General features: G+C 35.9%; 1 protein-coding gene across 1 annotated transcript; it reads right to left on the reverse strand.

The window, feature by feature from the left end:
- Window positions 1-299: 299 nt before the first annotated feature.
- On the reverse strand, window positions 300-26894 carry LOC111052823. The gene is made up of 9 exons (XM_022339621.2): window positions 26685-26894; window positions 22674-22841; window positions 21514-21613; window positions 15022-15170; window positions 9374-10111; window positions 5264-5360; window positions 4313-4408; window positions 2748-2874; window positions 300-741 (listed from the first exon to the last, which is right to left on the reverse strand). Exons 2-9 carry the CDS (start codon window positions 22823-22825, stop codon window positions 665-667), a joined length of 1536 nt encoding a protein of 511 aa, XP_022195313.2. The 5' UTR covers window positions 22826-22841; window positions 26685-26894; the 3' UTR covers window positions 300-664.
- Window positions 26895-27635: the final 741 nt, after the last annotated feature.

A 27635-nucleotide genomic window follows, 5' to 3' on the forward strand; every position in this document is an offset into this window, starting at 1 on the left:
ATCACTAGATGGAGGAAGCTCCCTACCTACACACAGAGATTCTTCATGAATGAGAGAGTTGCAACGTATCACCAAAAATGGACAGAGCATGTTAAACGAATGTCAGCTGATAGGCTGTGTTGGGCTAAAAGGACGTAACGGGTCCGTATCACAGAGACAAGTTCTCACAGAGACAAGTAGTGTTTTTGAACGATATTAGTGTCACAGAGACAAGTTTCATAGGAACAAGTATTTCTATAAATGGCAGTCTTACCGGAACAAGAACTGAATAGAATGTGTTATTGAAGAATTAATACGTCTATTGATAAACACAAAACATTTATTGAAATTTGCCATACTGTATTGTTTCAGGCAGAATGCAATTCTTGCGTAATTTTAATAAAATAGACAAATATATAAAATATTGTAGATAGGCTACAATCTGCAAAATTAAAATAGTTTGAAAGTCATAAAATTGAGATAAATTATCAATTAACACAAAACATGACAATACATAAATAAGTCCCATTTGACTTGTACGTACTTGACTAGATAATTTATCACATTATATCACTAGGACGGACGGATGTATTGTATTCTATGAACAATATCTTAAATATTTATTTCTGTTAAAAATAGTATAGGCTCACATAAGCTCGACGAAAGCGTAATTTTTCAGCTTGTCCTACTTCCAGTATATTCCATTTATCTTCGAGCGCCAACCTCCGTTCATGCTTTCGTTCACGGACACATGATTCTTACCTGCAACGGAAATAATTTTTTGAAAATTGGCAAAATTCACTGAATCTGCAATGTGTCAGTATTTAAGCCATACTTTTTCAATTCAATTCAATTTATTTGCCATATATACAAGATTTATACAATTACAAATTCACATAATAATTTGGGTACATCATACAGAAATTCAGAATATACTCTACTCTAGAAATAATAAAAATAAATTAGATATAACATAACTGAAATCCCAGTTGTACTCATTTTACCAGCAATAATTGCTAGCAGAGACACGTTTCTGATCGCTAGCAATGAGTTCAGTTCAAAACATTGCAAGATTTTTTTTTGACTGAAACACAAAAAAGAAAATTGTTGAAATTCACAAAATCACAATTTTATTTTAGGTATTCACCAAATCAATCTATTATGTGTAATTTTATGATTAAAAGTCTATTTTAAAAAATATTCTAGTTTTTACCCATTCATCAATATCTTTTGTAAGTTTTTTGTTTATTTTATGGGTGAATAAGTTTAAGGGAATCATATTAATCAGCATACTGCAGAGTTGTGTTCATACTGTCTTCTACTTACTGAAAGTCTGGAGAATCTGACCATGAATTTCATATATATATATATATATAATATATATATATATATATAATATATATATATATATATATATATATAATACTATATTTTCAATGTATAGAGTATAGAGTTCTGATCTCAGAAAACTAAATTATTTGTTTCAAAGAATTCCTACACAATTATAGAGTTCTTCCATATAATCATTTAGTGTCACGTGGAGAAAATATAGCATAAGAGGATATAACATAGTATAGGGATGGATGTATTCTATGTATTTCGGACGGAAATATTATTCTATGAACAATATCTCGAATATTTATTTCTGTTAAAAATAGTATAGGCTCACATAAGCTCGACGAAAGAGTAATTTTTCAGCGTGTGATACATAGTATAGGGTGTTTATGTTCCAAATTTCACAGTTAACTGAAGCCGATAGACTTAGTGCTGGTTGCACAAAAGCCGGTTAAATTTTAATCCTGATTAATTCCAGTAGAACCAATCAGATAAGCCATCTTTTTGAAATGGTCTTCTCTGATTTGGTTCACGTGAAATTAATCAGGGTTAAAATTTAACCGGCTTTTGTGCAACCGGGCCTCAGTAGTTATTTTTCGGGAAGCTATGTGACGCTGGCAGTTTCTCATTCTGTACCATTCTTACACTCTCACCCGGCCAAAACATTAATAATAGACATCAGTCGACAGTGAGTAATCGGCTTGAGATTTGGAACATAAACCACCAATATCATGGGGTATCTTCTTATGGTATATTTTCTCTATGCTTAAATTCACCAGCACTCAAAATTTTTCAAGTGTGCAAATAATGGCCACTTATCCAGCTCAAGTTGTTCTTTGCCATATTGAAATTGAATATTTATTTTATTAATTTGTATGTAATTAATTTCATGGCAAATGAAAGAATTAGAATTATCAATCAAAGCTATGCAAGGATTAAGACAAATTTAAATAATAAGTTCTTCATTAAACAAGAGGTTGTCTATTTAAAACCGAATATCGGGGCACCAAGCTTCGCTCGTTATTTTTATTTACTGATAAACAAAGCACAATTCTCCAAAATGATCGTGTTTATATTTTACAGCTGGCTATAAATCAGCTTATGAATTTCGGGGATACGATATTTTGATTTTCCACAGAATCACTCGCTCACTTTTTACTATCCACAGACGACGATAATCTCAGCTGTTTCAGCCAAGGATGAATATTATCCTTTTAATGTCGTTCAGCGAGTTTTCCCAAGGATGAGACCTAGTGCAATCGAATTTTTATATCATGAACCTACTATGTTCCGAATTTCGTGAAATTGTTGGAGCCGTTTTCGAGATCCGTTGAACATAAATAACCAGATATAAAAATATAAACAGACATACAGAAATTGATCGCTTAATATAATAGGATATTACATTAAATAATATTAAAATAATGGCTTACCATAATTATTATTATTGTTGGGCGAGATCTGATTCTGTAGCCACTGGTGGGCCAACTCCATGCGAACAGCTAGATTCTCTTTGGCTTCCAATTTATCCAGCGGTTGCAGGCAATGCATGTTCTGTAACTGGTTATTCAAGAAACGTTTTAGTTCATTCACTTTCCAAAAAAGTCAAACATTTTTTTTTACATTATCATAAAAAGAAATTTATAGAACGTAATTGCATCATCTTTGGATAATAATTAATAATCAGAGTATTTTAATGCTACTTGAATTGTTTAATTTTTATAGAAATTACTAGTTCCTCTTTATAGTTTTTGACACTTGAAAATGGCATGAAAATGAGTGCTCGAAACTAGTTGTGCTCATAAAGAAGATTACAAAGAGGGTATTTGTAATTTCTATGATAATTAATAATCAGAGATATTTCTCCTTTCCACATCAATAAATCTTTATGAAACGTTTTCACGGTTTACAGCTACTTAGTTTCATGAGTCATGAGAGATTATGTAAGGACTACATAATATAGGAATTATCAAATTATAGAAGAACTAGATTTAAAAAATCCTGATACAGTTTCTAGTGAGATGTGTTATTTAAAACATCATGAAGCACTGATAGAGTACAAAAGATTGTGAACTACAGGGAGATTTACATGATAATGGCAGTGGAAAAAGATAGAAGAACAGCGTAGCCGATTCTCTGCCTTGCCACTGCCTTCTATATTATAGCTGATACCGGTATATCTGATGTAATATTATCTGTTCATTCTTGTATAAAATGATCAATAATATTTCATCTGCCAAGAAAATATGTTTTTCAATTAACAAATTATAAATTTTCACGATTGAGATGAAATATTTTGTTAATTGACCGAGCGAAGTGAGGTCTAAGATTCAAGTCGACGGTTTGGCATTTCTCTTAATGTTTAAATGTTTGAATGTTTATATGTTGCGCATTTACGGCGAAACGCGGTAATAGATTTTCATGAAATTTGACAGGTATGTTCCTTTTTTAATTGCGCGTCGACGTATATACAAGGTTTTTGGAAATTTTGCAATTCAAGGATAATATAAAAGGAAAAAGGAGCCTCCTTCATACGCCAATATCAGAGTAAAAATCAGACTATAGAATTATTCATCATAAATCAGCTGACAAGTGATTACACAGATGTGTGGAGAAGCCAGTCTATTGCTGTATTTCCATAAGGTCTATAGTTTCAATCAGATACTTGTGGATGAGAATACTGCGTGAGGTCTACTGTTCACAGAACTACTAGTAAATTATATTTCTACATTGTTATATTTCTACATTGTTATATTTCTACATTGTTATATTTCTACAAGGACGATCTGGAAACGGTGCATGGGTAGAAAAGGATAGTGCTATCTGCTTTGTCGAATGATAGACAATAATAGTAACACCAATGCACAGCCATTATAACATGGACCACAGTATATCACATTGATAATGTTCTAGTTCTTTTACCAGATGCTTTGATTGCCAACAATGCCCCGACTCTTAAAAAAATGAGTTTTAGAATGTCTTACACTGGAATATCTACCTTATTTGGTAATGAAGTATTTGGTCTGGCGTCAAGGTCACTGGGTTCATTCTGTTGCAATGCTGACGATGACCGTTTGGCAAAGGCACTAGAGATCTGCAATAGAATGAAAGGTAAACAATAAGATAGCTTTAGAAACTGTCAGATTCACATATTTTATTTCCTAGAAAACCCAGACAAGAGTGAAATGTTTGAAATGAAAGAGAAGCATTATGATACTGGAAGTCTAGAATATGAGATGAAGTGTTTTCTTACTGATATAAGAATAAACAAGTCAGTTCATAGCCATTAATAAAGATAAAATTTTCAACTTTTCAAATAGATATTGCAAATTTAAAATTTAAGTTCTATAGTGTATTAGGGATTTTTAATGTAGTCGACTGTCATAATTGACCGAACTGTTTTATACACTTAAAACGCTATAAAAGACATTGGTTTGACTTAACAAAAGTTTTTCTTATTGAACGAGAAAAATAGTTCACAACAAGAAATGTATTTACGTTTACGTATTACTTCCTGAAGACCCCAATATTTTCTTACTACTACAGACAACATTAAATTTGTTAATAAATAAGTTAAAAATATTTGAAAGAATATATTTGTGTAGCCTATAAAAATTTGTTAATAAATCTTAGGGATTGAGTTGAGTGAAATTTGTAGACAATGATCAGGACTAGACTGACAAAAATCACTTCAAATGTATGTTTGGACCACAAATACTACATGATATAGAAACAGTAATGAAACACTGGAATATGGTCTATCATTAATTTTAAGACAATATTCCCTTGTTTCATTATGGATAAATATCACTATATCTCACCAAAAACAGTATCATATAAAAACAGTTTGACAATGTATGATAACTAACTATTTTGAATCATTTTACATTACAGACAGTAATGTATTATAAGGAAACTAAGGAAGGGATAAAGCAATACACAAATTCACCTTGATACTGTTTTCCTTGAAGGCAATTGGAGGGAGGACCCCATGGCGAGTCCAATTGCTCAATGGAGAGGTCTTCCTTCCCACAATGGCGTCTGATCTGAAATTCCAATAGAAAAAGAGTTGAACCAATTCCAATACTTGAAAAGATTGAAAAATGTCATTTCACTGGTTTACAATATTTTAGGTTTTACAATTGAAATACACGTAGAACCATGGATAATAGATAGCTTATGAAGATATCCCATGGCACAGGGCGTTTATGTTCCAAATTTTACTGTTAACTAAGCCGATCAGTCTAGTAGTTGTTTTTCATGTGACGCTGGTAGTCTCTCATACTGTGCCGTTCTTACACTCTTTGGCTCAACTCACACTACCTCAAGATCGTACGACGCCAGTCGAGGATACTCCAGTCACTCGATCTTACGACTTCCTTGCTCATTGTCACTACTTCATACTTCAGTTCCATGCCACTCCATTTCTAACCTCACATTATTGAAAATATGAGATTCAATTCGTCACTTCTGCACAAGTAACAAATTTTATCATAAATATTAAAATATATTATTTGTGAATATATTATTGGGTAAAAAAGGCTCTTCATTGTATTGTCTGTGAGCCTTTATGTATATGTATATCAATAAATAAATAAATATTGTCTTATCTAATTCGTATTATCGTCTTATCTAAAATGATGAAACATCACTTTCATAAAAAATAACCTCACTTTCATTAAAAATGCATGATACTATGCAACTCAAGTTGAAGCTCGACCAACATGTCTTGTCGACGCTCGACTCAGTCTCACAGTCGTGAGGTCGCGGATACTAGTGTTGCTATCCTTGTCTATCATGCAACAAAGCAGATAGCGCTATCACGCTATCTCTCTGTAGCTTTATATTTATTTTCAATAGTTAATAGTTAGCTAATATTTTATTTTCACTTTTGATAGCAACTGTACAAATGTAAACAAAAAATCCTCAACCGCCATTTTTTTCTTCATTCTACCAAACTACTACAGTACAGAAGTCGTATAATTGATTCAAAAATGTACTTTTGAGTAAATGAAATATTGGAATAGAATACCAACCGAATAACTTAATTTCTGTTGTTTGAAGTTCATCATCATCATCATCATTATTGGCACTACAGCCCATGTAGAGCCTTAGCCTTCACAACCACATCCTTCCACCCCTCTCGACATTCTGCTGTTCTTCTCCATCTTCTTACACCCAGTCTGCGCAAATCCTCTTCCACATCGTCAACCCACCGCTTTCTTGGTCTTCCTTGTAATCTTCTTCCTCCGGGTTTGCCTTCCAGCACCATTCTTGGCACCCTCCCTTCCGGCATTCTGCACACATGACCAGCCCATCTCAGCCTCATACTTTTCACAACAGATAAAATACTGGTCTCTTCGAACAATCTTCCTAGTTCCTCGTTTGTTCTCATCCTCCATATTTCATTTTCCTTGGTTGCTCCAAAAATTCTTCTTAAAATCTTTCTTTCCCATCTCTGAAGCAGACCTTCTTCTCGTGTAGTCAATGTCCAAGCTTCGGCCCCATATGTCACTATTGGTCTTAAAACTGTTGTGTAAATTTTTATTTTGCCTTTTTTTGACACATTTTTGGACTTCAGGATATTCTGCAGGGCGAAATACACCCTATTTCCGGACATTATCCTGGCATCCACTTCTTCTGCTACATTATTCTTTTCCGTTATTAGGGTGCCCAAATACTTGAATGATTTCACTTTCTCAAAGGTTCTACCTGATAACTGTATCTGTGTTCCATCATTCACTGGCCTCCTGGACATAACCATCACTTTAGTTTTCTGCATATTAATTTCCAGGCCTACTTCTCTTGCCTCATGTTCCAGCTTTTCATAGATCTCTGTCAGTTCCCTCCTGTTTCTTGTTAGTATGGTCACGTCATCTGCATAAGCCATTATTTGGCACATCCGGTTGAAGAGTGTGCCCCCGGGGTTGTTGGTGGTTACCTTTCTGATAATATTTTCCAGCACTGCATTGAATAACATGGTTGACAGCACATCTCCTTGCCTCAGTCCCCTTCTTACCTCAAAATCATCTGTAACACTTCCATCAATCTTGACCACAGCTCTGCTTCCTTTCATCGTCATACTTATGAGACGGATCAGCTTTGTGGGGACATTTAACTCTCTAAGTGCCTCATACACTTTCACCCTACTGATAGTGTCATATGCCTGTTGGAAATCAATATATATCTGTTGCACGTTGACATCAAACTCATAGCATTTTTCCAGAATTTGCCTGATTGTGAAGATATGGTCGACTGTTGATCTTCCTGGCCGGTAACCACATTGATACTCTCCAATATTACATTCTATCAATGGCGTCATCCTTTTTGCTAGAATTTTGGCAAAGACTTTGTACAGAATACTCAGTAGGGTGATTCCTCTGTAGTTTCGGCACTCCATTTTGTCCCCCTTTTTATGAACTGGACAAATTATACCAATGCTCCATTCTTCTGGCATTTTTTCTTCTAACCATATTTCATTGATTAGAGCATGCATCCTCTGTACAAACATGTCCCCTCCTTTTTTAACAAGTTCTGCCGATATTAGATCTAACCCAGGGGCCTTATTGTTTGCAAGATCTTTGATAGCCTCTTTCACCTCATTAAGCATCGGTCTACCCACTTCCTCTTGTACCGTTCTCACATCATCATAAGCAGTTTCAGTTTCTTGTTGGCCATGGTTCAAGACTTCATCAAAGTGTTCTTTCCATCTCCTCTTTATTCCTTGTTCATCTCCTATCATATTTCCTAATTTATCCTTGCAGTACACTGCCCTGGGTTGAAACCCCTTCTTATCTTCTCTTATTTTTTTGTAAAACTTTCTCATCTCTCCTCTGCCATAATGCTCTTCTATACTCTCCAACTGCTGCTTCTCATGTGCTCTTTTCTTTCTTCTACATAACTTATCCGCTATCCTCCTTTCTGATCTATAATCTTCCACAGTTCCCCGTGTTTTTCTCTGGATCATTTTCATTCTGGCCCTATTTCGTCTTTCAATTGCAGTTATGCATTCTTCATCAAACCAGCGAGCCTGAATTTCCTTCTTTCTAGAGCCAACAACTTCCCTTGCAGCTCCAATCACACTTTCCTTCAGAATACTCCATTTCCCTTCTACTCCCTCAGTGTTCCATGCATCCTCTTTCTGTTCCAGATAGTTCTTCAAGCATTCCTCATATCTGTGTGACACCGCCTCTTCTTTCAGTTTTGCCACATCAAAACGAGCTTGCGTTTTTGCTCTCTTATTGTTTGTCACTGCGATACGCTGTCTACAACCAATCCTGACCATATAGTGGTCTGAGTTTATATCAGCCCCTCTACAGCTTTCCACATTTGTTATATCAGTACAGTGTCTTTTATCGATCAAAATATGATCTATTTGATTTGATGTGACCCCGTCCGGTGAACACCAGGTAGCTTTTTTGATGTTTTTTCGCTGTTTCTGGGTGCTACTTATAATCATATCCTTTCTTACAGCAAGATCTATCACTCGCCTCCCGTTATCATTACTTTCACTGTGTAAGCTCTCTTTCCCTATCACACTCTGTTTGAAGTTCAGATTGGTGTAACACAGCTTTTTAAATAAGCCGCCATTTCAGGTTTGTATGAAAATGAAAATCTGATATCAGTTTATGAAAGCAAAGTTTTAATCAAATTAAGAAAAAAATAATATTTTATTCATGAATTTAATTAATTTGACATGGAATTGATTATTTTATAAAGAAAATGAAAACTAATATTAGATCAAATTTAATGGGATGAATTGAGTAACAGCTGTGTACAATCAGTGGCAAAATGGAGTCAATTTAAGAGACACTTGGCAACGTTGTTCTGCTATCTTTCTTCACTGCCATTATAACGTGAACCTCAATATAGGGAAAAATACTAAAATACTCAACTCCTTATCCATAGGACATCTCTCCTACCGTCGCAAATACACTTTGTGACAAAACCATGGATCTTACTAGTGTCATTCACCTACAATATCACCTGTATTAACAAGAAGGGAATAAGAATGAGATAAACGCAGGTGAGTATATGGCAATGAATGATGGATAGTTACCTGGTATCAGTTCGGGCGCAGAATCGAGCCCTGTTTGGCTCATCCTGGTGGTGATGGAGAGGCAGCCGCCTCCCGGTCTTGGCCGACACCCGTCTCGGCTGACCAATCGGCGACAACAGCTTCTCAGCAGCCGCAGGAAACACAAGTTTGACGGCCGACTGCCGAGCCGACATGCCGCGGTGAAGGTGCACGTCGTCCAGTAAGTTAGCGGTGATGTGCGAGATGGTGCTCATACGCGGCCTACGGGCCGACGGCACCCGCACCGAGAGGTGCTCTGAACTAGTCTCGAACCCCGCATCCCAGCTCGAGCATGCGCTACTGTCCGCCTGTGTTGAAATAGTCAGCGCCGGAACCTGCGGCGTCTTTATCGTCACCTGATTTCGTTCCAACAGCTTCTTGAAAACTGGCTCTACTTTTTTCACAACATCTGGCCAAATTACAGAGAATATCTTCTCAGAGACAGCCTTCTTCACCTGCAACTTGAACTCGGGCAAATCGTCCACTGCTACTAATCTACTATCATGACAACTGACAGCTGGTTCGATAGAACCATGACATGCGAACACCTCCTCTCCATCACATTTTTCATTATCATCTTCCCCCAACTCCTCTACTCCATCTTCAAACTTTTCTTTACATTTTTCGTTATCATCAACTCCACATATGATAACACTTTCTCCATCTACCTCGGTCGAACTTCCGCCCGAGTTGTTGAGCCTGAGATTGGAACCAATGATCCTGTTAAAGCAAAAAGTACAAGTTAGATAGTAGAAGATACCCAATTCTCAAACTGGATAACAATCTAGCAGACAATTATCTAGGAATCTATATGCTGGGAATAGCAAGCCTGAGATTGGTACCAATGATCCTGTAAAAGCGATAAGTATATGTTAGATAGAAAACAATACTCAATAAGCAAACTGGATAAACAAGTTTACAATCTAGCACACAATTATCTAGAAGATTTAATTGCTAAAAATAGCTAGCTGAGATTGATAGCAATGATTCCTTAGAAGCAATAAGTACTAGTCAGATAGAAGAAGGACACTGTAACCATGAGAATGGGTGGAATCTCTTTAACAAATACAAAATACCGGGTGATTCGAAAAGGACTTTACAACTTTGAAAATTCATATAAATCTTATTAAACTAGTAGTTCTGTGAACAGTAGACCTCACGCAGTATTCTCATCCACAAGTACCTGATTGAAACTATAGACCTTATAGAAATACAGCAATAGACTGGCTTCTCCACACATCTGTGTAATAACTTGTCAGCTGATTTATGATGAATAATTCTATAGTATGATTTTTACTCTAATATTGGCATATGAAGGAGGCTCCTTTTTCCTTTTATATTATCCTTGAAATGCAAAATTTCCAAAAACCTTGTATATACGTCGACGCGCAATTAAAAAAGGAACATACCTGTCAAATTTCATGAAAATCTATTACCGCGTTTCACCGTAAATGCGCAACATATAAACATTTAAACATTAAGAGAAATGCCAAACCGTCGACTTGAACCGTAGACCTCACTTCGCTTGGTCAACAAGGTAGGCTACAGAGCTGGTTTTGGTTTTGTTTTAACGGAAAACACTCCAAGTTTTGACTCCCGTAGACTGCTAGTGCCTGGTCGCGCTGCACAAGCGCTAGCGGCAGTTACGTCAAAGATGGCTGCCTTCACTGGACCCGAGCGTGCTAGCTGTGTGTTTTGGTTTGAAAAACGGCATAGTGTACCTTGATATGTTGCAAAAAGTTTTGATACCACAGATCAATGAGAATGATCAAGAACGAAATGTTTTCTTTACGCAAGATGGCGCACGACTACACTATCTGACTGACGTCCGGGATATTCTTAATGACCACTTTCCAAATCAGTGGATTGGATTGGCCGTAATGCCCCATTGCATGATTTCCTCTTTACTCAGACCTAACACAGCTGGATTTTTTCTTGTGGGGTTTCATAAAAGATATGGTGTACGTACCTCCTTTGCCAGCAACTCAACCTGAACTTGAAGCAAGGATTTGCGCTGCTGTTGAGCAAGTTACATCTGGAATACTAGTTCGAGTCTGGGAAGAAATCAACTATCAACGGGTTGTCTGCAGAATAACCAACGGAAGTCACATGGAAGATCTTCAGTTTAAGGTAGAAAAACTTGGAGTTTTTCCTTTAGAACGACACCGAAACCAGCTCTGTAGCATGTTTAATGAGATTTATATGAAATTTCAAAGTTGTAAAGTTCTTTTTGAATCACCCGGTATTATAACGACAAGAGTATAAACCAATACATTGAGTTTTCTGCTTTTTTGTGAGATATGGAGAATTTCAAGATTGGTGGCGATGTCGGTGTATGTGTGGTCTGTTGATATAATATGGTCAGCAAAGTTTGAATGGCTATGTGGTTTATTAATGGCTCAACACTATCAAATTCATTGCCCAACAAAATGGATACTCATCCACTCTAGTCGACAACCTGCTCCACAAAATAAGAACAAATCATCAACCAAAAATAATATGGAAAATGACCAAAAATTCATCACACTCACATACTACAAAGAAAAAATCACAGAAAGTAGCATCATCTTTTGAGAAACTCAAATACACAAATGCCTTTGAAAACACAAATTCACTGAGGAAACATTTTCAAAATTAACAAACAAACAGAAATTTGAGCAACCAGGCATCTACAAATTGAAATGTAATGATTGTAGTAAACTGTATATCGGACAGACTGGACGTGACTTTCAGACAAGATACAAAGAGCACATCAGAGCCATTAATAAACCACATAGCCACTCAAACTTTGTTGACCATATTATATCAAAAGACCACACATACACCGACATTGCAACCAATCTTGAAATTCTCCATATCTCACAAAAAAGCAGAAAACACAATGTAATGGAACAATACGAAATTTACAACCACACAAAACAGTTTCCCAACAGTCTCCTGAATGATCAAATAAATTTCTCTTCCCACACACTCTTTGACAAAATAATCCACAGTTCAAAATTGCCAACTACCTAAGTATCCACAAACCCAACCCCCACCACAACCTAATCCACCACCTTCATCCCTTACCACACATAGCCTTGTCATCTGAATAAATTCCCACAGTCTGATGATGACCAACAACAGGTCGAAACGATCGTCACTACAAAAGTAAGTGCATTTTCACTTCAAAAGTATTTTTTAAAATCAAGTTAAACACATTGAATTTGAATGGGGCAGTCACATACAATAAATGCAATATGCCTAATCACAAACCATTTAAGGACACTGTAACAGCACTAATGAGTGGAATGCCTTCAACTACTACCAAATATGATGACAAGAGTATAAAACAATACATATTCCAACTACTATGTTGATGAAGCCATCCAATCAGTAACACATTGAATTTGAATGGGGCAGTCACATACAATAAATGCAATATCCCAAATCACAAACCATTTAAGGACACTGTAACAGTGCGAATGAGTGGAATGCCTTCAACTACTACCAAATATGATGACAAGAGTATAAAACAATACATATTCCAACTACTTTGTTGGTGAAGCCATCCAATAAGTAACACATTGAATTTGAGTGAGACTGTCACATACAATAAATGCAATATCCCTAATCACAAACCATTTTAGGACACTGTAACAGTGAGTGTGGGTAGAATCCCTTCAACCACTACCTAACATTATGTCTAGGGTACGAAACAATTGATTTTCCAGATACTTTGGTCACTAACCCTTACAATAGGTAATACACTGAATTTCAGACGTGCAGCTGATTGCAAAAAAATGCAATATCTCTTATCACAGACTATTGAAGGACACTGTAAGGGTGAGAATGCATGGAATGCTTTCAACTACTACCAAATATTATGACCAGTGTATGAAACAATACATTTTTCTGATACTTTGATCACGAACCCTTTCAATAGGTAATACATTCAATTTTAAATATGCAGCTGATAGCAAAAAATACAATATCTCTTATGACAGACTATTGAAGTACAATGTAACCGTGAGAATGCCTACCTAATCTTATGAAAAGAGTATAAAATTAATGATAAAAGCTCTCTAGATTGGTTTGCAGAAATAAAAAGATTTTACTAAATAGTTTTCTCGGCTTTTCTTGTCAATTCAATTTTTATATGAATCATCATTTTTAGTCCAATCAAGGAAAGGTTATAGAGGGAAAAGTTCAGAAGACAATTTTTGACCCAGCAGTTCTTCTTAAGGTAGTAATGAGATAAACATATCAAAAGTCCCCACCCCTAGCCCCTGTTCTAAGGGTGGGGACTTTTGAAGTTTACCTTATTACTACCCTAAACAGAACTGCGGGGTCAAAAATTGTCTTCTCAACTTTTCCCTCTATAACCTTTCCTAGCCCCTGTTCTAAGGGAGTGGGGGTGGTTTAAAGGTACCATTTTTTGGTTTCTACATTTTCCGCAAAAATGGAGATTTCACACTCAACACAAAAGCTGTTGCAAAAGGTGTAGGGAAATTCGTAACTGAGTGAAATTATACATCAAATTAAAGAGAATTGGATGCCTTATAAGCTCATGATCAGCATGGATTTTTCCCGTCGATTTTTTAAAAGTTATAAGAGCAAACATGGACAAAAATTGGTGGCAAACGTGTTTTTTTTTCAAAAATGTCACACCTTCAAGAGCGGATATATCGAAAACTAGATAGTCCAGTCAATATAGACATAAAAAAGGGGGTGTGCTTGCAATTTATATTGTAGTTCTGATTTCTTTATTTATTATTTGGGTACATAAGAGAAGTCCAGAACCAATTTCTTCATGCAAAATTTTCTTGTGCTAGATACAGGGTGGCCCAAAAACCTCGTATTTTCGGCTCATTTTCCAGTTTTCAGCTATTTCTGCCAAATCTCGTGATCGGACTGGACTAAGAAGAGATATAAACAAAGTTGTAGAATGAATATTGTAGGAATTTATGTGAGCTACAATTTGTTATATGACAGTCAAGTCCTTAAGATTCATAGTTTTTGAGTTTTATGCGAGAAACCAAAAAATGGTACCTTTAAACCACCCCCACCCCCTTAGAACAGGGTGTAGGGGTGGGGACTTTTGATATGTTTACCTCCTTACTCCCCTTAACAGAACTGCGAAGTCAAAAATTGTCTTCCAAACATTTCCTTCTATACCCTTTTTTGAGCATTCATTGCATGGACTATTTTCCTAATAAAATATTTGTTTTTTCTATTTGATTGTATGTTATGAGATGTTGCTGTATTTCTCCATAATTGAAAGGATAAGACGTTGATGGTGTCAAGACCACTTGTGACGTCTTATCATAGAGAAACAATAGCGTAAGTAGATATCCCATGGTATAGGGAATTTATGTCGCAACTTTTTCTGTTATCCCAAGCCGATTACTGTCGATTATTGTCAGTTTTTACTGTTTTGTTGGGGTAAGAGTGTATGAACGGCACAATTTGAGAGACTACCAGCGTCACACAGCTGCATAGGGAAAGACCTACGTGAACTATCGGCTTGAGATAACAGTAAAAGTTGCTACATAAGCGCCCTATACCATGAGATATCTACTTACGCTATTGTTTCTCTATGGTCTTATTCTTCCAATTATGAATTATTTGTTGATGATGCCTGCTCTGACCTTAGATGAGGAAAGCTTTGCTTCCATTGTTGGCACTCAGAGGCCAGACTGCTGTTAGAGAGGCCGAGATCATTGCTGTCACCGTACAGAGAGCACTCTAGCTGATCGAACTGCTCACTCAATTTGCGCGTTGACTCTGATTCAAGTTCCTAACAACAAACAACAAATAAATTATCAATCCCAAAAATTATTGGTCAACAAATTGAAATGCTCAAAATTTTTACACAAAAAATTTAGATTGTCTTAATACAAGCAAGAAAACAAGATTCTATTCAGTAATAAAGTGTGATTTATATGAAACAAGCAGGTGTTATTCATGCTCCACAAGTGTCTGTTGAAATCACGAATAGATTGATTTTTACTTTCCTTGCCCTATTACCATAGGTAAGGAAAGTATTGCGTTCCGAAAAAAATTAAGGTACCCCAATTTCTAAATTTCTATACGTTTCAAAGTCCCCATGAGTCCAAAAAAGTGGTTTTTGGGTATTGGTCTGTATGTGTGTGTGTGTGTGTGTGTGTGTGTGTGTGTGTGTGTGTGTGTGTGTGTGTGTGTGTATGTGTGTGTGTGTGTGGTGTGTGTGTGTGTGTATGAGTGTATGTGCGTCTGTGTACACGATATGTCATCTCCCAATTAACGGAATGACTTGAAATTTGGAACTTAAAGTCCTTCCCCTATAAGGATCCGACACGAACAATTTCGAACAAATTCAATTCAAGATGGCGGCTAAAATAGCAAAAATATTGTCAAAAACAGGGTTTTTCGCGATTTTCTCGAAAACGGCTCCAACGATTTCGATCAAATTTATGCCTAAAATAGTCATTGATAAGTTCTATCAACTGCCACAAGTCCCATATCTGTAAAAATTTCAGGAGCTCCGCCCCATCAATGCAAAGTGTGAATTTAGATTCCCAATTATCAGGCTTCAGATACAATTTAAACAAAAACATTCAAGTGGAAAAGATTGAGCATAAAAATCTCTACAATTAATGTTCAGTGACATTTTCACCTAAAATTGGAAATAAGCTCGAAATTCGAGAAAATGTGTTTATTCAATAATGCAAACTGTTGATTCTATTAAATCATTCACTATGAAGAGATAGCAGACTTTGTGTCTCCAGCGTTATTGTCCTGTCACCAGCTGGCAGATGTTTGAATAGGAGACTTGAGATACAGGTGTACACTAGCGTCAGGTGATAAAGTTTCATAACGGCAAGGAAAGTTGTGTGAGTGCGCCACACCAGATTTTTTTTTTATTTCCATGCTGATACAGCCCACTGATATTAGAAGTATCAATAACTGTTATAATTTACAATAAGTAACTATTCGATTGGAATTTTATCTTTGTATCACAATTTAAAAAAAAAAATGTTTTGGATTATTTTAACTGTGATTGATTCATAAATATAAAATATAGGTCTATAACTCGGTAAATCAAGATTATTTATGCAAAATTTCAAGTTAATCAGTTCCGTAATTCAGACGTGATGATACGTCAAACATTTATTTTGTATCCACTACTTGTATGAGCTAATTCTTTCTTTTATAATAGAACTAGCCGTCAGGCTCGCTTCGCTCGCCGTATCCGTCTAGGGGGCTCCGCCCCCTGGACCACCGTCTGGATCGTTCAGGAATGAGAACAGCAGGCTCGCTTCGCTCGCCTGCATTTTTCATTTGAGCATTTTTATCATATGTTAGGAGAATCCAGTCGGGGGTCCAGACTAAACGTCTTGCTAAACGGATATGGCGAGCGAAGGGAGCCTGACGGCTAGTAATATAATATTCCCAGGATTGAAGTAGCAGTGCCCAATAAATTTTTCCCCGATAAATGCATTTAAATCTTCAACTTGGTGCCAACCTAACAAAGTCAACTCAACTTAATGCCAACCTGACAAAATTATTAATTTAGTTGCCAGTTAACAACTGTTTAGAAGAGGTACTCTATCTAGATTATAGTTCTATAGTAACATATGATATGGAAATTCCAATTATAATTAAGAGATTGGGAGAAGAAGAATATACATGCTAAAAGACGAACTTTAAACCCTTAAAAACAACCCTTAGAGTTAAAATATTGCCAAAAGATTTCTTAGTGCGCCTCTAAAGGGCCAACTGAACATACCTACCAAATTTAAACGTTTTTGGTCCGGTAGATTTTTAGTTATGCGAGTGAGTGAGTGAGTGAGTGAGTGAGTCAGTCAGTCAGTGAGTGAGTGCCATTTCGCTTTTATATAAATAGATAGAGGATGAGAAAACAACTACTGTATCTTACTAACTATAGCGAGGTCCACGTTATAATAGCAGTGTTTGATAAGCAATGGTATTGATATCCTTGTCTAACATTAAACAAAGCGAATAGCGCTATCTCTTTCTCGCTTTGCTGTTGCCAGATCGTCTTTTAACAATGTAGGATTAATAATTAATTAAGAAAATATTTCATATTAATTATGAAATTATTAAAAAATATAAATTATTGCTCAATAAAATATGATTGATTATTCTAAACGAGAATGAACAGTTAATATTACATCAATAAATCTGTATAAGCTACCGTCTTTAGAAGGCATTGACAAGACCGAGGATCGGCATTTCTTCTATATTTCTCCACTTCCATTATAAAATGGACCTCACTATATGCAATGTACAAGCCTCAGGCTCGGGTAAATAACTCCAATTGGAATTTGATGATGAAACTAATGAGCTGCATGTAAAAACCAAGCTACAAGTGTAACTGTGGGGAGAAGCCTCCACCAAATATGTGACGGGGGGTGGGGAAAGAAACTATATGCAATTACGATAAAGAAAGACTGAAACTATAACCAACAGATTGGGTGGGTGTAAAGATAAAATCAAAGGTGAACAGTCACTATAAAATTGGTAGAATCATTATCGATATAATATTATTCACATATAGAATTTCGGTTTTGAATTAACAATCAAAATCACTGATTACAAGAAAAGAATATTAAGGCTACTCGTTTTGCTGCATTGAATCAATTTTTGTGGTAAAATAAATAAATAAAAGAAAATTCAACTAAAGAAAACACCTACCTTTTCGAAGATGGTTTCCTGCTTGGCAATCACTGATAATTATTCGCAACGTCAATTATCATTTAAAAATTAAAATAACTGAACTAGTGAAATTGGTTCAGATCCTGTCTCATTTAATAATAAATTCTCTTTAAACTGCTCGAACTGCGACAGGAAAACTGTATTATAAAACAAGAGCAATATCTATCCTTTTCACCAGAACAGCCGGACTTTTACTGTCAGTCCTATCAAAACGATCACTGCCCCAAAAAGATAATTTTGGGGTATAAATAAACTATCAGTCAATGCCAAACATGAAAGTCACCTCGAGTACATGATAATATTTTTCTATCTATCGCACAAGCACACGTTTGTTATTAAAATCAGAGAGAAGCTACAGTAAATATCATGCAACAACAGACAAACAATCTTTATGTTAATGACAGATGACTGTTCAATGAGTTTAAATTTATAACTCTCAAATCCTGATCAATATGAGATAAATAAATATTATTATTTAGATGTTTCATATGACCAGGTGACACAAGCTCATTTTTCAGACGAGTCAGCAGGGTAGGAATTTCTCCGATTGGTAAGTTCCCGAATGCCAATCCAATCAGCCAATCAGCGAACTTTCTGCACAGCGACTCGTCTGAAAAACGCCTCATGTGGCTTGGCCCTAAAGATTACAAACTATATATAATTTATAACGATGAAGTCTGATTTAAGATTCTAAATTAGTGTTTCAGAGTATGAAGATAAATAAGTAACAGTGTGATCACATTTGATGCGTATATGTGCAAGTGCACACTTGGTCTTGCACATGACAGACAAAATATGGGAAGAGCAATAGAAAAAACACTCACACTGAAAGCTTGCACTTGCTAGTTGCGTACAGTGTGAGCAGCTTCATGCAAGTCACAACGTGTTTCAATTTAATTTCAATTTATTAAAAACACACAAAACAAGACAAAACAAAATAACAAAGAATTACAAAACAAATAAAATACAATAAAATGTTACAAATCTAAAAAACAATGGGCTTTGTGGTTGGGTGTGTTGGAGAAGAGAAAAAAAGAGAGGAAGATACCTAGCCAACTATGGTTTCCCATGTAATAGGCAGGCAAAGAAGAGAAGAGAGAAGTGATGAGGAAAAATCTGGTGTGGCGCACTCACACAACTTTCCTTGCCGTTATGAAAATTGATCACCTGACGCTAGTGTTTCCGCGCATCTAAAGTCTACTATTCTAAGATCTGAGCTAGCTGGTGACAGGACTATAACGCTGGAGACACACGAGGTCTGCTATCTCTTCATAGTGAATGATTTAATAGAATCAACAGTTGCCAACAGTTTGCATTATTGAATAAACACATTTTCTCGAATTTCTAGCTTATTTCCATTTTCATGTGAAAATGTTACTTAACATTATTGTAGAGATTTTCATGCTCAATCCTTTCCACTTGAATTTTTTTGTTTAAATTGTATCTGAAGTCTGATAATTGGGAATCTAAAATCAAACTTTGCATAGATGAAGTGGAGCTCCAGAAATTTTTACAGATATGAGACTTATGGCAGTTGATAGAGCATATCAATGACTATTTTAGGTATAAATTTGATCAAAATCGTTGGAGCCGTTTTCGAGAAAATCGCGGAATACCCTGTTTTTGACAACATTTTCGTCATTTTAGCTGCCATCTTGAATTGCATTTGATTGAAATTGTTCGTGTCGGATACTCATAGTGTAAGGACCTTAAGTTCCAAATGTCAAGTCATTCCGTTAATTGGGAGATGTGATATCGTGTACACAGACGCACATACACTCATACACACACACTCACACACACACACACACACACACACACCACACACACACACACACACACACACACACACACACAGACCAATACCCAAAAATCACTTTTTTAGACTCAGGGGACCTTGAAACGTATAGAAATTGGGGTACCTTAATTTTTTTCGGAAAGCAATACTCTCCTTACCTATAGTAATAGGGCAAGGAACGTAAAGAAGGGAAGGGAGAAATGGGGGGAAGGAAGAAAACAGAGGAATATGTACTCAAAAAATTAAGGTAAGCGAGTCCACTGAAAAAAGAAAAAAACTAATGAAAAAACAATGGCACTTTCCAGATTTTGTTTTTTCGGTTCATTCATGATTCGACATGCACTTGCACATCACGCATTCAATGTGATTACACCCTAAATTAATTGAACCATTAATAGCAACTTATAATTCTCATTCATAAGCTTTTTAGAAATTCCATAGTTATTCATTTCAAGAAAATATTTGATTCTCTTTTAAAGAATATTTCAAAGTAGAGCGTGCACTAGGTCAGTGGAGCGGCGCGACGGGGAGAATTTCCGACCTGGAATAAAATACATGTGATCAAATGTACCTTCATGCACTATCTAGGTCTGGATCGCGGCGCGACGCGGAAACGCGAATAATTTTCGACCTGACCTCCGTGCACTGGGAGCGAAGCGCGACACAGTTCCGACCCCGAAAAGTCCAGAGACTTTTTGAAATCCGCGTCGCGCCGCGCTTCTAGTGCACGGAGGTCAGGTCGGAAATTTTTCGCGCTCGGGTAACTTCGTGAGGGCTCGGCTGTTGTCGGCTCTGCTTTAGTAAACAGCCTGCTGTTCTGTCGTCTTCCCGTTCACATTCTAATCAATTACCTACGATTACGGTAAGTTAATGGGATGTACCAACATTTTCTCTTTTTTCATTGATAGTTCGTCTTTCTCTGCTTCATCCACAACTGCCAAAAATAACATCTCTTCATCTGAGTCATTCATCACTCACGTCTGCCACTTTATCACAACCTCAAATTAGAACTGACTTCAATTAGAACTCATACTTCATCAACTATGTCTTAATTCAAATCGCAAAATTGGCAAGTCTACGTCACGAACAACTAGTCCAAAACGGCTCAGCGCCGCGCTCGCAGTGCACGGACCTTCCATTTTCCGCTCTCCTGCGCGCCGCTCCACCGACCTAGTGCACGCTCACCTTTAGAAAAAGAATAACTTTGAAGTGAATGAGTGAACAATTATTGGATGGATATGAAATGGAGCTCTTCTACTCTAAGTAGTCTCTGCAAAATGTTGATCTCTGTAAACATTGAATAAAACTTGAATTTTAAAAACACTTATGAAGTGACAATGCACTTACTATTATTGAATAAAAACACACATATGTTGTCAAATTCTTGGTCACAAAACCATGGTCGTGTACCGAATAAAACTGTGTAGAATTTGACAACATATGTGTGTTTTTATTCAATTATGGAACGGTTCTACAATATTGACAATTACTCAGTCGAGCACTTACTATTGGTAGTGACCATCGTTTCGAGCTGATGTGGGTCACCATTAGACTGTAGGAACTTACTCTAATATCAAGGTTATGTATGAAATAATTGTTTCATAGAATACAATTTTTTACTTACATCTGACCACGACGTAGAGCTAGCAACACTTTGGCTAGGCCAGTCTGACGAATTTGTGTCAGCAAATAGTTTCCATTCTCCCGACCACAGACTGTCACTTCTATAACAAAGGTCAAATTTATCATTTCAACCTCTTAAGAAACTAAATTTAAATAGTGTAGTTATAGGGATAGTAGTTATAGTGTAGTAATAGGGAGGAAATTTTTCTGGTGACAGTAGTTCTTTCTTGATGTTAAAATGCTTAAAAATAAATTGATATTAACGAGCCAGATGCTTGCAAGTGATTGATAATGAAAATGAAAGGTGGAAAAACAGTGGAGCGTGAAATTGCTAGTGGTGTTCACAATGAGCAGCGACAAGCAAGTTGAATGAAAAAGACTGAGAAATTGTCAAAAACCACTGATTTATTGATAATTAGAAAGACCGGTTTCGGTTATTACACCATTACTGATAAGTTTCACAGAGATTGACAATGGTGTAATAACCGAAACCGGTCTTTCTAATTATCAATAAATCAGTGGTTTTTCACAATTTCTCAGTCTTTTTCATTCAATATGAATAATTACCACAATATCAACTTCTCAACTACAGAAAAAGTCTCAACGTGCTTCTATGGCTCTTCCCAGATTTGTTTTCTAATATGCACGCCACTCCTCTCTAGAGCAGAATTTAACAGAGATAGGTTTAGTAAAAACCAACTCCGTGCTCATGAAATCTGACGTCATCTCAAGCACAGGGCTGTGAGCAACAACTTTGGCGATTGTGCAGAGGCCTGTTCCAGACAGGCCTTCTCTCCATAAGGAGCTAGAAAACAGGATAGCTGATGCAAAACCTACAGTCCGAGAAGACATCTTGCGAATGAATTTGGCTACCGTCTAGATGTCGTCCGAGCATCTAAAGGAGGGCACAAAGTACACTTATAATATTACACTTTTCATCATCATAAACTTGATACTCCTGTGAGTAATCTGATGTAGAATTGATTTGTGTGAACCATTTAAAAAAATAAAAATAACTGTTAAATTTGGGTCGTTCTTTTTGAAACTCCCGTATATTTATTTCTATTTCTATCTCTATCTATCTATTTATCAGACTTCTATCTATCGAAAATTCAAACTTAGGGAACAATAAATAGTTTGGTCTAGCAATAGATGACTTACAAGGGTTCTGTGGTATTGTATACCAGAGGAGAGGTGGGCAGTTTAGATGCAGGGAAGGATGTGTCAACAAGCACTGGAGTCGATACATGCTGCCACGTGTGCCCTAGTAGAGGTGACCGTATCCTAGAGCTTCCTCTTCTACTACTAGCCATAAGATTGCCTTACATCCTGCAAAATTAAACAACAACAAAATCAACAACACATATGAATGTTAAACCATCAATTTGAATATAAACCGTATTTTGTGAAACTGATAACAAGACCTACTAACTCACAGTTCTACGCGAATCGCCGCTAGGTTAACAGTAGGATATTGAAGATGTATGATTATAGTGAGGTCCACGTTATAATGGCAGTGTTTGAATGGCAATGGTATTGCTATCCTTGTCTATCATTCAACAAAGCGGATAGCACTGTCTCTTTCTAGCTTTGCTCTGTTCCAGATCGTCTTTTAACAATGTAGAGTTAATAATTAACCTTCCGGCAGTCGCGCTGTTGTAAAAAGTACAACAGTGTCAGTTTTTTTGCTGCGCAAAACTATTGAATGGGGTGGTGTCAGTGAATGATTCACCTATGCATTCCCCCATCACTCCACTGAGTTGCAGTATCAACCGAGCAATGGTTCAGTCTTTAGGTGCCATTTAGTCGCGACAGTGCATAAGTCGCACTGTGCATAAGATAGGGAAAGACTGTATACGGGGACTGTAAACGAACCAATAACACAGAATTTATGGCTTTGCTTGATGTACCTTATTGGGCTTTATAATGGTAATCATCCAAATGTTCATAGGCGTAAAATAATCCAAGAAGATGGAAAAAATTATACAATTAATTAATATGTTTTGACAATAAACAGAGTACATAAGACTTGAAAAATTGGATGTTGTACAAAATACAACAAAAGATTAACAAAATATTTAATTTTAATTGAAAATGAACTCACAGCTAGCGCACAAGTTCGCTTTGCTAGCTGTGCCAATTCTATTTATTCAATCGAAATGGTGTATTTAATTTCGTTTATTATGGATCTACTGTATATTTCAGTTATTATTGTAATTATGAAAATTCATTATGAAATTATTGAATATAATTTCTTGCTCGATAAAATATAATTAATTCAAACGAGAATGAACCGTTAATATTACATCAATAAACCTAAATCAGCTACCGTCTATAGAAGGCATTCACAAGACAGAGGATCGGCAACGTTTTTCTCCTATATTTCTCCACTGCCATTATAACGTGGACCTCACTATAGTGTATTAGTTATTAATGAAGTTAGGTTAGTCTAATCATAGATAAACAATAGCGTAAACAATATGCTATTGTTTCTCTATGGTCTAATTGAAGACTATTACGTCTCCCGCAACATATTGCTGGAAGAGATGGAGAGATATGACATTGGTGGAATGCCCTTGAGGACTATGAAGGATTACCTGATTACCTTTTCAACAGAAGTCAAGTTACATCATGGTGCAGACTCACAGGCTATAGTGAGGTCCACGTTATAATGGCAGTGGATAAAGATAGAAGAATAGCGATGCCGATTCTCTGCATTGATTATATTTCTACACTGTCAAAAACATAATTGACATCGTTGTGGACCTAGAAAAGGATAGTACCACCGGATTTGTCAAATGATAGACAAGGATAGCAAAACCAAAGTTGATCAAATACTGTCATTATAATGTGGACCTCACTATAGGGACGTACCTAATCAACGGAGTACCGCACGGATCGATTCTTGGACCCTTGCTCTTACTTATCTACTTCAATGACCTTGGTGTGGAAGGTCATAGCTGGTGTGAGGTTCACACCTCATAACAAAGTGAGGTTCACAGTTTCCAGGAGAGAGGCCAGGTGCACACACACACATAATTTACACAAAACTATAGTAAAGTTCAAATGGCTGTGGAGAAATATAGGAGAGAAAAACGTTCCCGAACCTCTGTCTTATCAATGCCTTCTATAGACGGTAGAAGAAACAGGTTTATTGATGCAATATTAACTGTTCATTCTCGTTTAAAATAATCAATTATATTCTATTAAGCAATAACTTAAATTATTTAATGAATTTAGATAATTAAGATGAATTTTTTTTGTTAATTATTAATTCTACATTGTTAAAAGACGATCTAGCAACAGAGCAAAGGGAGAAACATATAGAGCTATTTGCTTTGTTGAATCATAGACAATAATAGCAATAGCATTGCTACTCAAAAACTGCCATTATAACCTGGACCTCACTATAGTGATAATGATCTTAGTTTAAATATAGTTAGTTAAAATATAGCAAAAACTACTGCAGTGTCATTTTCTTTGACCTCAGCAGGTCAGCCAGATAACCAGGGGAGTTTGGCTTTTCATGAAACTGGATGCGATGATAATAATTGTCTATGTCCTATAATAATATTTAAGAACAGCACCAAATACTTGGGAATAATCATTGATAAGCATTTGAAATGGAGAGACCATATTTCATATTTATGTTCTAGGTTGAGGAAGACGCTGTATAAGTTTGTTCAACTGAGAAATATTTTTATAGTTGAGCAAATTAAAATGGTTTTCTTTGCGCTTGTGCAGTCAGTTGTGCAATATGGTATAATTGGCTGGGGTGGTTGTGGTGTTACCGTTCTTAAGCTTCTTATAGTACTGTATAAGAAAATTATTAAAATATGCTTGAAAAAACCGGTTAGATATCCAACAAATTTGCTGTATAAAGAATTTAATGTTCTCAGTATTGAGCACTTGTATGATCTTGACCTAGCTAGTTTTGTCTATTCGTGGCCCAATAGATTCCCTATAGCCCCTCATGACGGCTATGTTACTCGTAGACAATCTGAGAGATTTTTGCTAGAACCACCTTGTAGAACAGCGGCTGCCAGTGCTCATGCAGCGTATTATGGTCCTAGACTTTTAAACCGTCTGTTGCTTGAAGTTTCTGGAGCATCCCAATGTATACCAATTTGGTATTATTCTTTCACTTTCAAAACTTTTAGACAGTATCTTCGACACTACTTATTAGGGAGACAAAATGAAGACTAATTTTGATTTACTTCTCAAATCTGTTTGTAAATCTCAATTCTATTCTTAAAATACATATCTTACTTAGTATAACAGAGCAGAACAGAATTTGTTGTTTTATTTTTAAATATTGGTGATCTTTATCTTTTATGTAGAACATATAGTTGAATCTCAATTAGGCCTATACTGATTACAAGAGCAACATTTGTATGAAAATAGCATAAGAGAATGGAATTTTCTTTTTTCTTGATATTGTAATGTAAAATTATAAAATCTAATTATGTTATTAATATTACGATGTATATTAGTATCTTATGCTATCCAACATTCTAGAGATACACCATCCCTCATCACAAGCTTTGCTTAAAGAGGGATGCAACAATATTATTTAGAATATGATATTTTATGTAAATATTCATTATTTTATAAAGAATTTGTATTTTATGTTTGTAAGTATGAATTGTATATTAATTTTTTGTTGACATTAGTAAATTGAATTGAATTGAATTGAATCTGCCCCACGCCAGACTGTCAAGGTCCTATGATTGCTACCCCATGAGGACTCTGAAGCAATTTTTGAACGAAATACCACAGAGCGTTGGTGAGTTGGAGATTGCTGGGGGTTTCCGTCGGCTTCTTCTCTGGGGAAACTACTCAACTTCCCCCTCTATTCTCTAAAAGAGGACGACCTCTTGGAAGAATTTTAAGATGTAGTGAAACTGAAAGTGATAGTTGAGCCGCAGAGCCACACAAAAAGTACTATCTAAGGCCATGTAAGTTGGGATTCAATAGATTTCTGTACACATTTATTGTTCTAAATCAATAATCTAATAAGCACCGAAAAAAACAAATACTTTAGGATTAACTTCTGTAGGAAGTACAATTATCTAAATTAAACTAGATTTTATTCAAAAATGAAATAATGTGACCGTAGTAAGTTAACTTACTATAAGTATTGTAATTTAAAAATAGTAAGTTGTCTCCTACCTTATTAATGATATTTTAACACATAATATTTCTATTAGTTTTGTACGATGTTTCTTTTCCTACAATAACAATAAATGAGGAGAAGGCAAATCTATTTATTTCAATATTATAGTCTTATAATTAACGATTCACGTAGATTGTTGATGGAAAAATGTCAATAAAGTTTTCAGTTTCTACTTCCACACTCCACAGTAGCTGTCAGACGTCAGAGAGTAAATGAATCATAGATGAGCGAGACTATTGGAGTACCTAATAGCGATATGTGTCGACGCGGAGTCACCGGAATTTCGGCACCCTCTAAAAGTAGCACATCTATAAGATCTGGTGGCCGAAAAATTTTGCCGTCGGAAACTTTGACAGCTTTACTACTTACTCGAAGAAAATAGTGGAACGGGATTGAATAAAATGTAATTTTTATTACATATTACATGAACAATTAATTCAAAAGGCTAACATTTATTTCATCTCGGATTACAGTTTATTTGAACTCAACGTTTTTGTCTTTGGTGTTCATTATCATAAATTACCAAAACATTTGGAATAATATCAACATTATATTACCATTAAGTTCCGTTTGCACAGTGCCAGTTTAATGTTGAACGAAATTTTATGTTAAACTGAATTAAATCCATATCAAATTTTCAGTCATAACATTCTGGTGGCCGCCTGGTGTCTCACTTAGTCACCAGCCCAGACACCAATTTTTATGCATCACTGCTGATGTGGTAGTGCTCTTTATAGCCTACAGATGCTCTCTGACAAATCGACAAATCACTGGTGAACAAATTGTCAATATCAGCCCTATTTCTATGTCTAACAAGGCCTATGTCATACCTTGATATCTTCTTCTTCATCCTTAAAATTAAAAAAATACACACACACTAGTGGGATCGATTACACCATAATACAAAACATTATTCAACACATGATTACAATCATGATGGCAGTGTG

Source organism: Nilaparvata lugens, chromosome 2 (assembly GCF_014356525.2).
Source record: "Nilaparvata lugens isolate BPH chromosome 2, ASM1435652v1, whole genome shotgun sequence".
Taxonomy (NCBI): Eukaryota; Metazoa; Arthropoda; class Insecta; order Hemiptera; family Delphacidae; genus Nilaparvata; species Nilaparvata lugens.

Excerpts from the sequence above, each read along its gene's own strand:
- LOC111052823 (XM_022339621.2), bottom strand. The coding sequence starts at position 22,825 with ATGGCTAGTAGTAGAAGAGGAAGCTCTAGGATACGGTCACCTCTACTA. Across the intron at positions 21,614-22,673 it reads TACAATACCACAGAACCCTT|AAGTGACAGTCTGTGGTCGG; the intron begins GTAAGTCATCTA and ends CCTTTGTTATAG. Across the intron at positions 742-2,747 it reads CAACAATAATAATAATTATG|GTAAGAATCATGTGTCCGTG; the intron begins GTAAGCCATTAT and ends TTTCCGTTGCAG.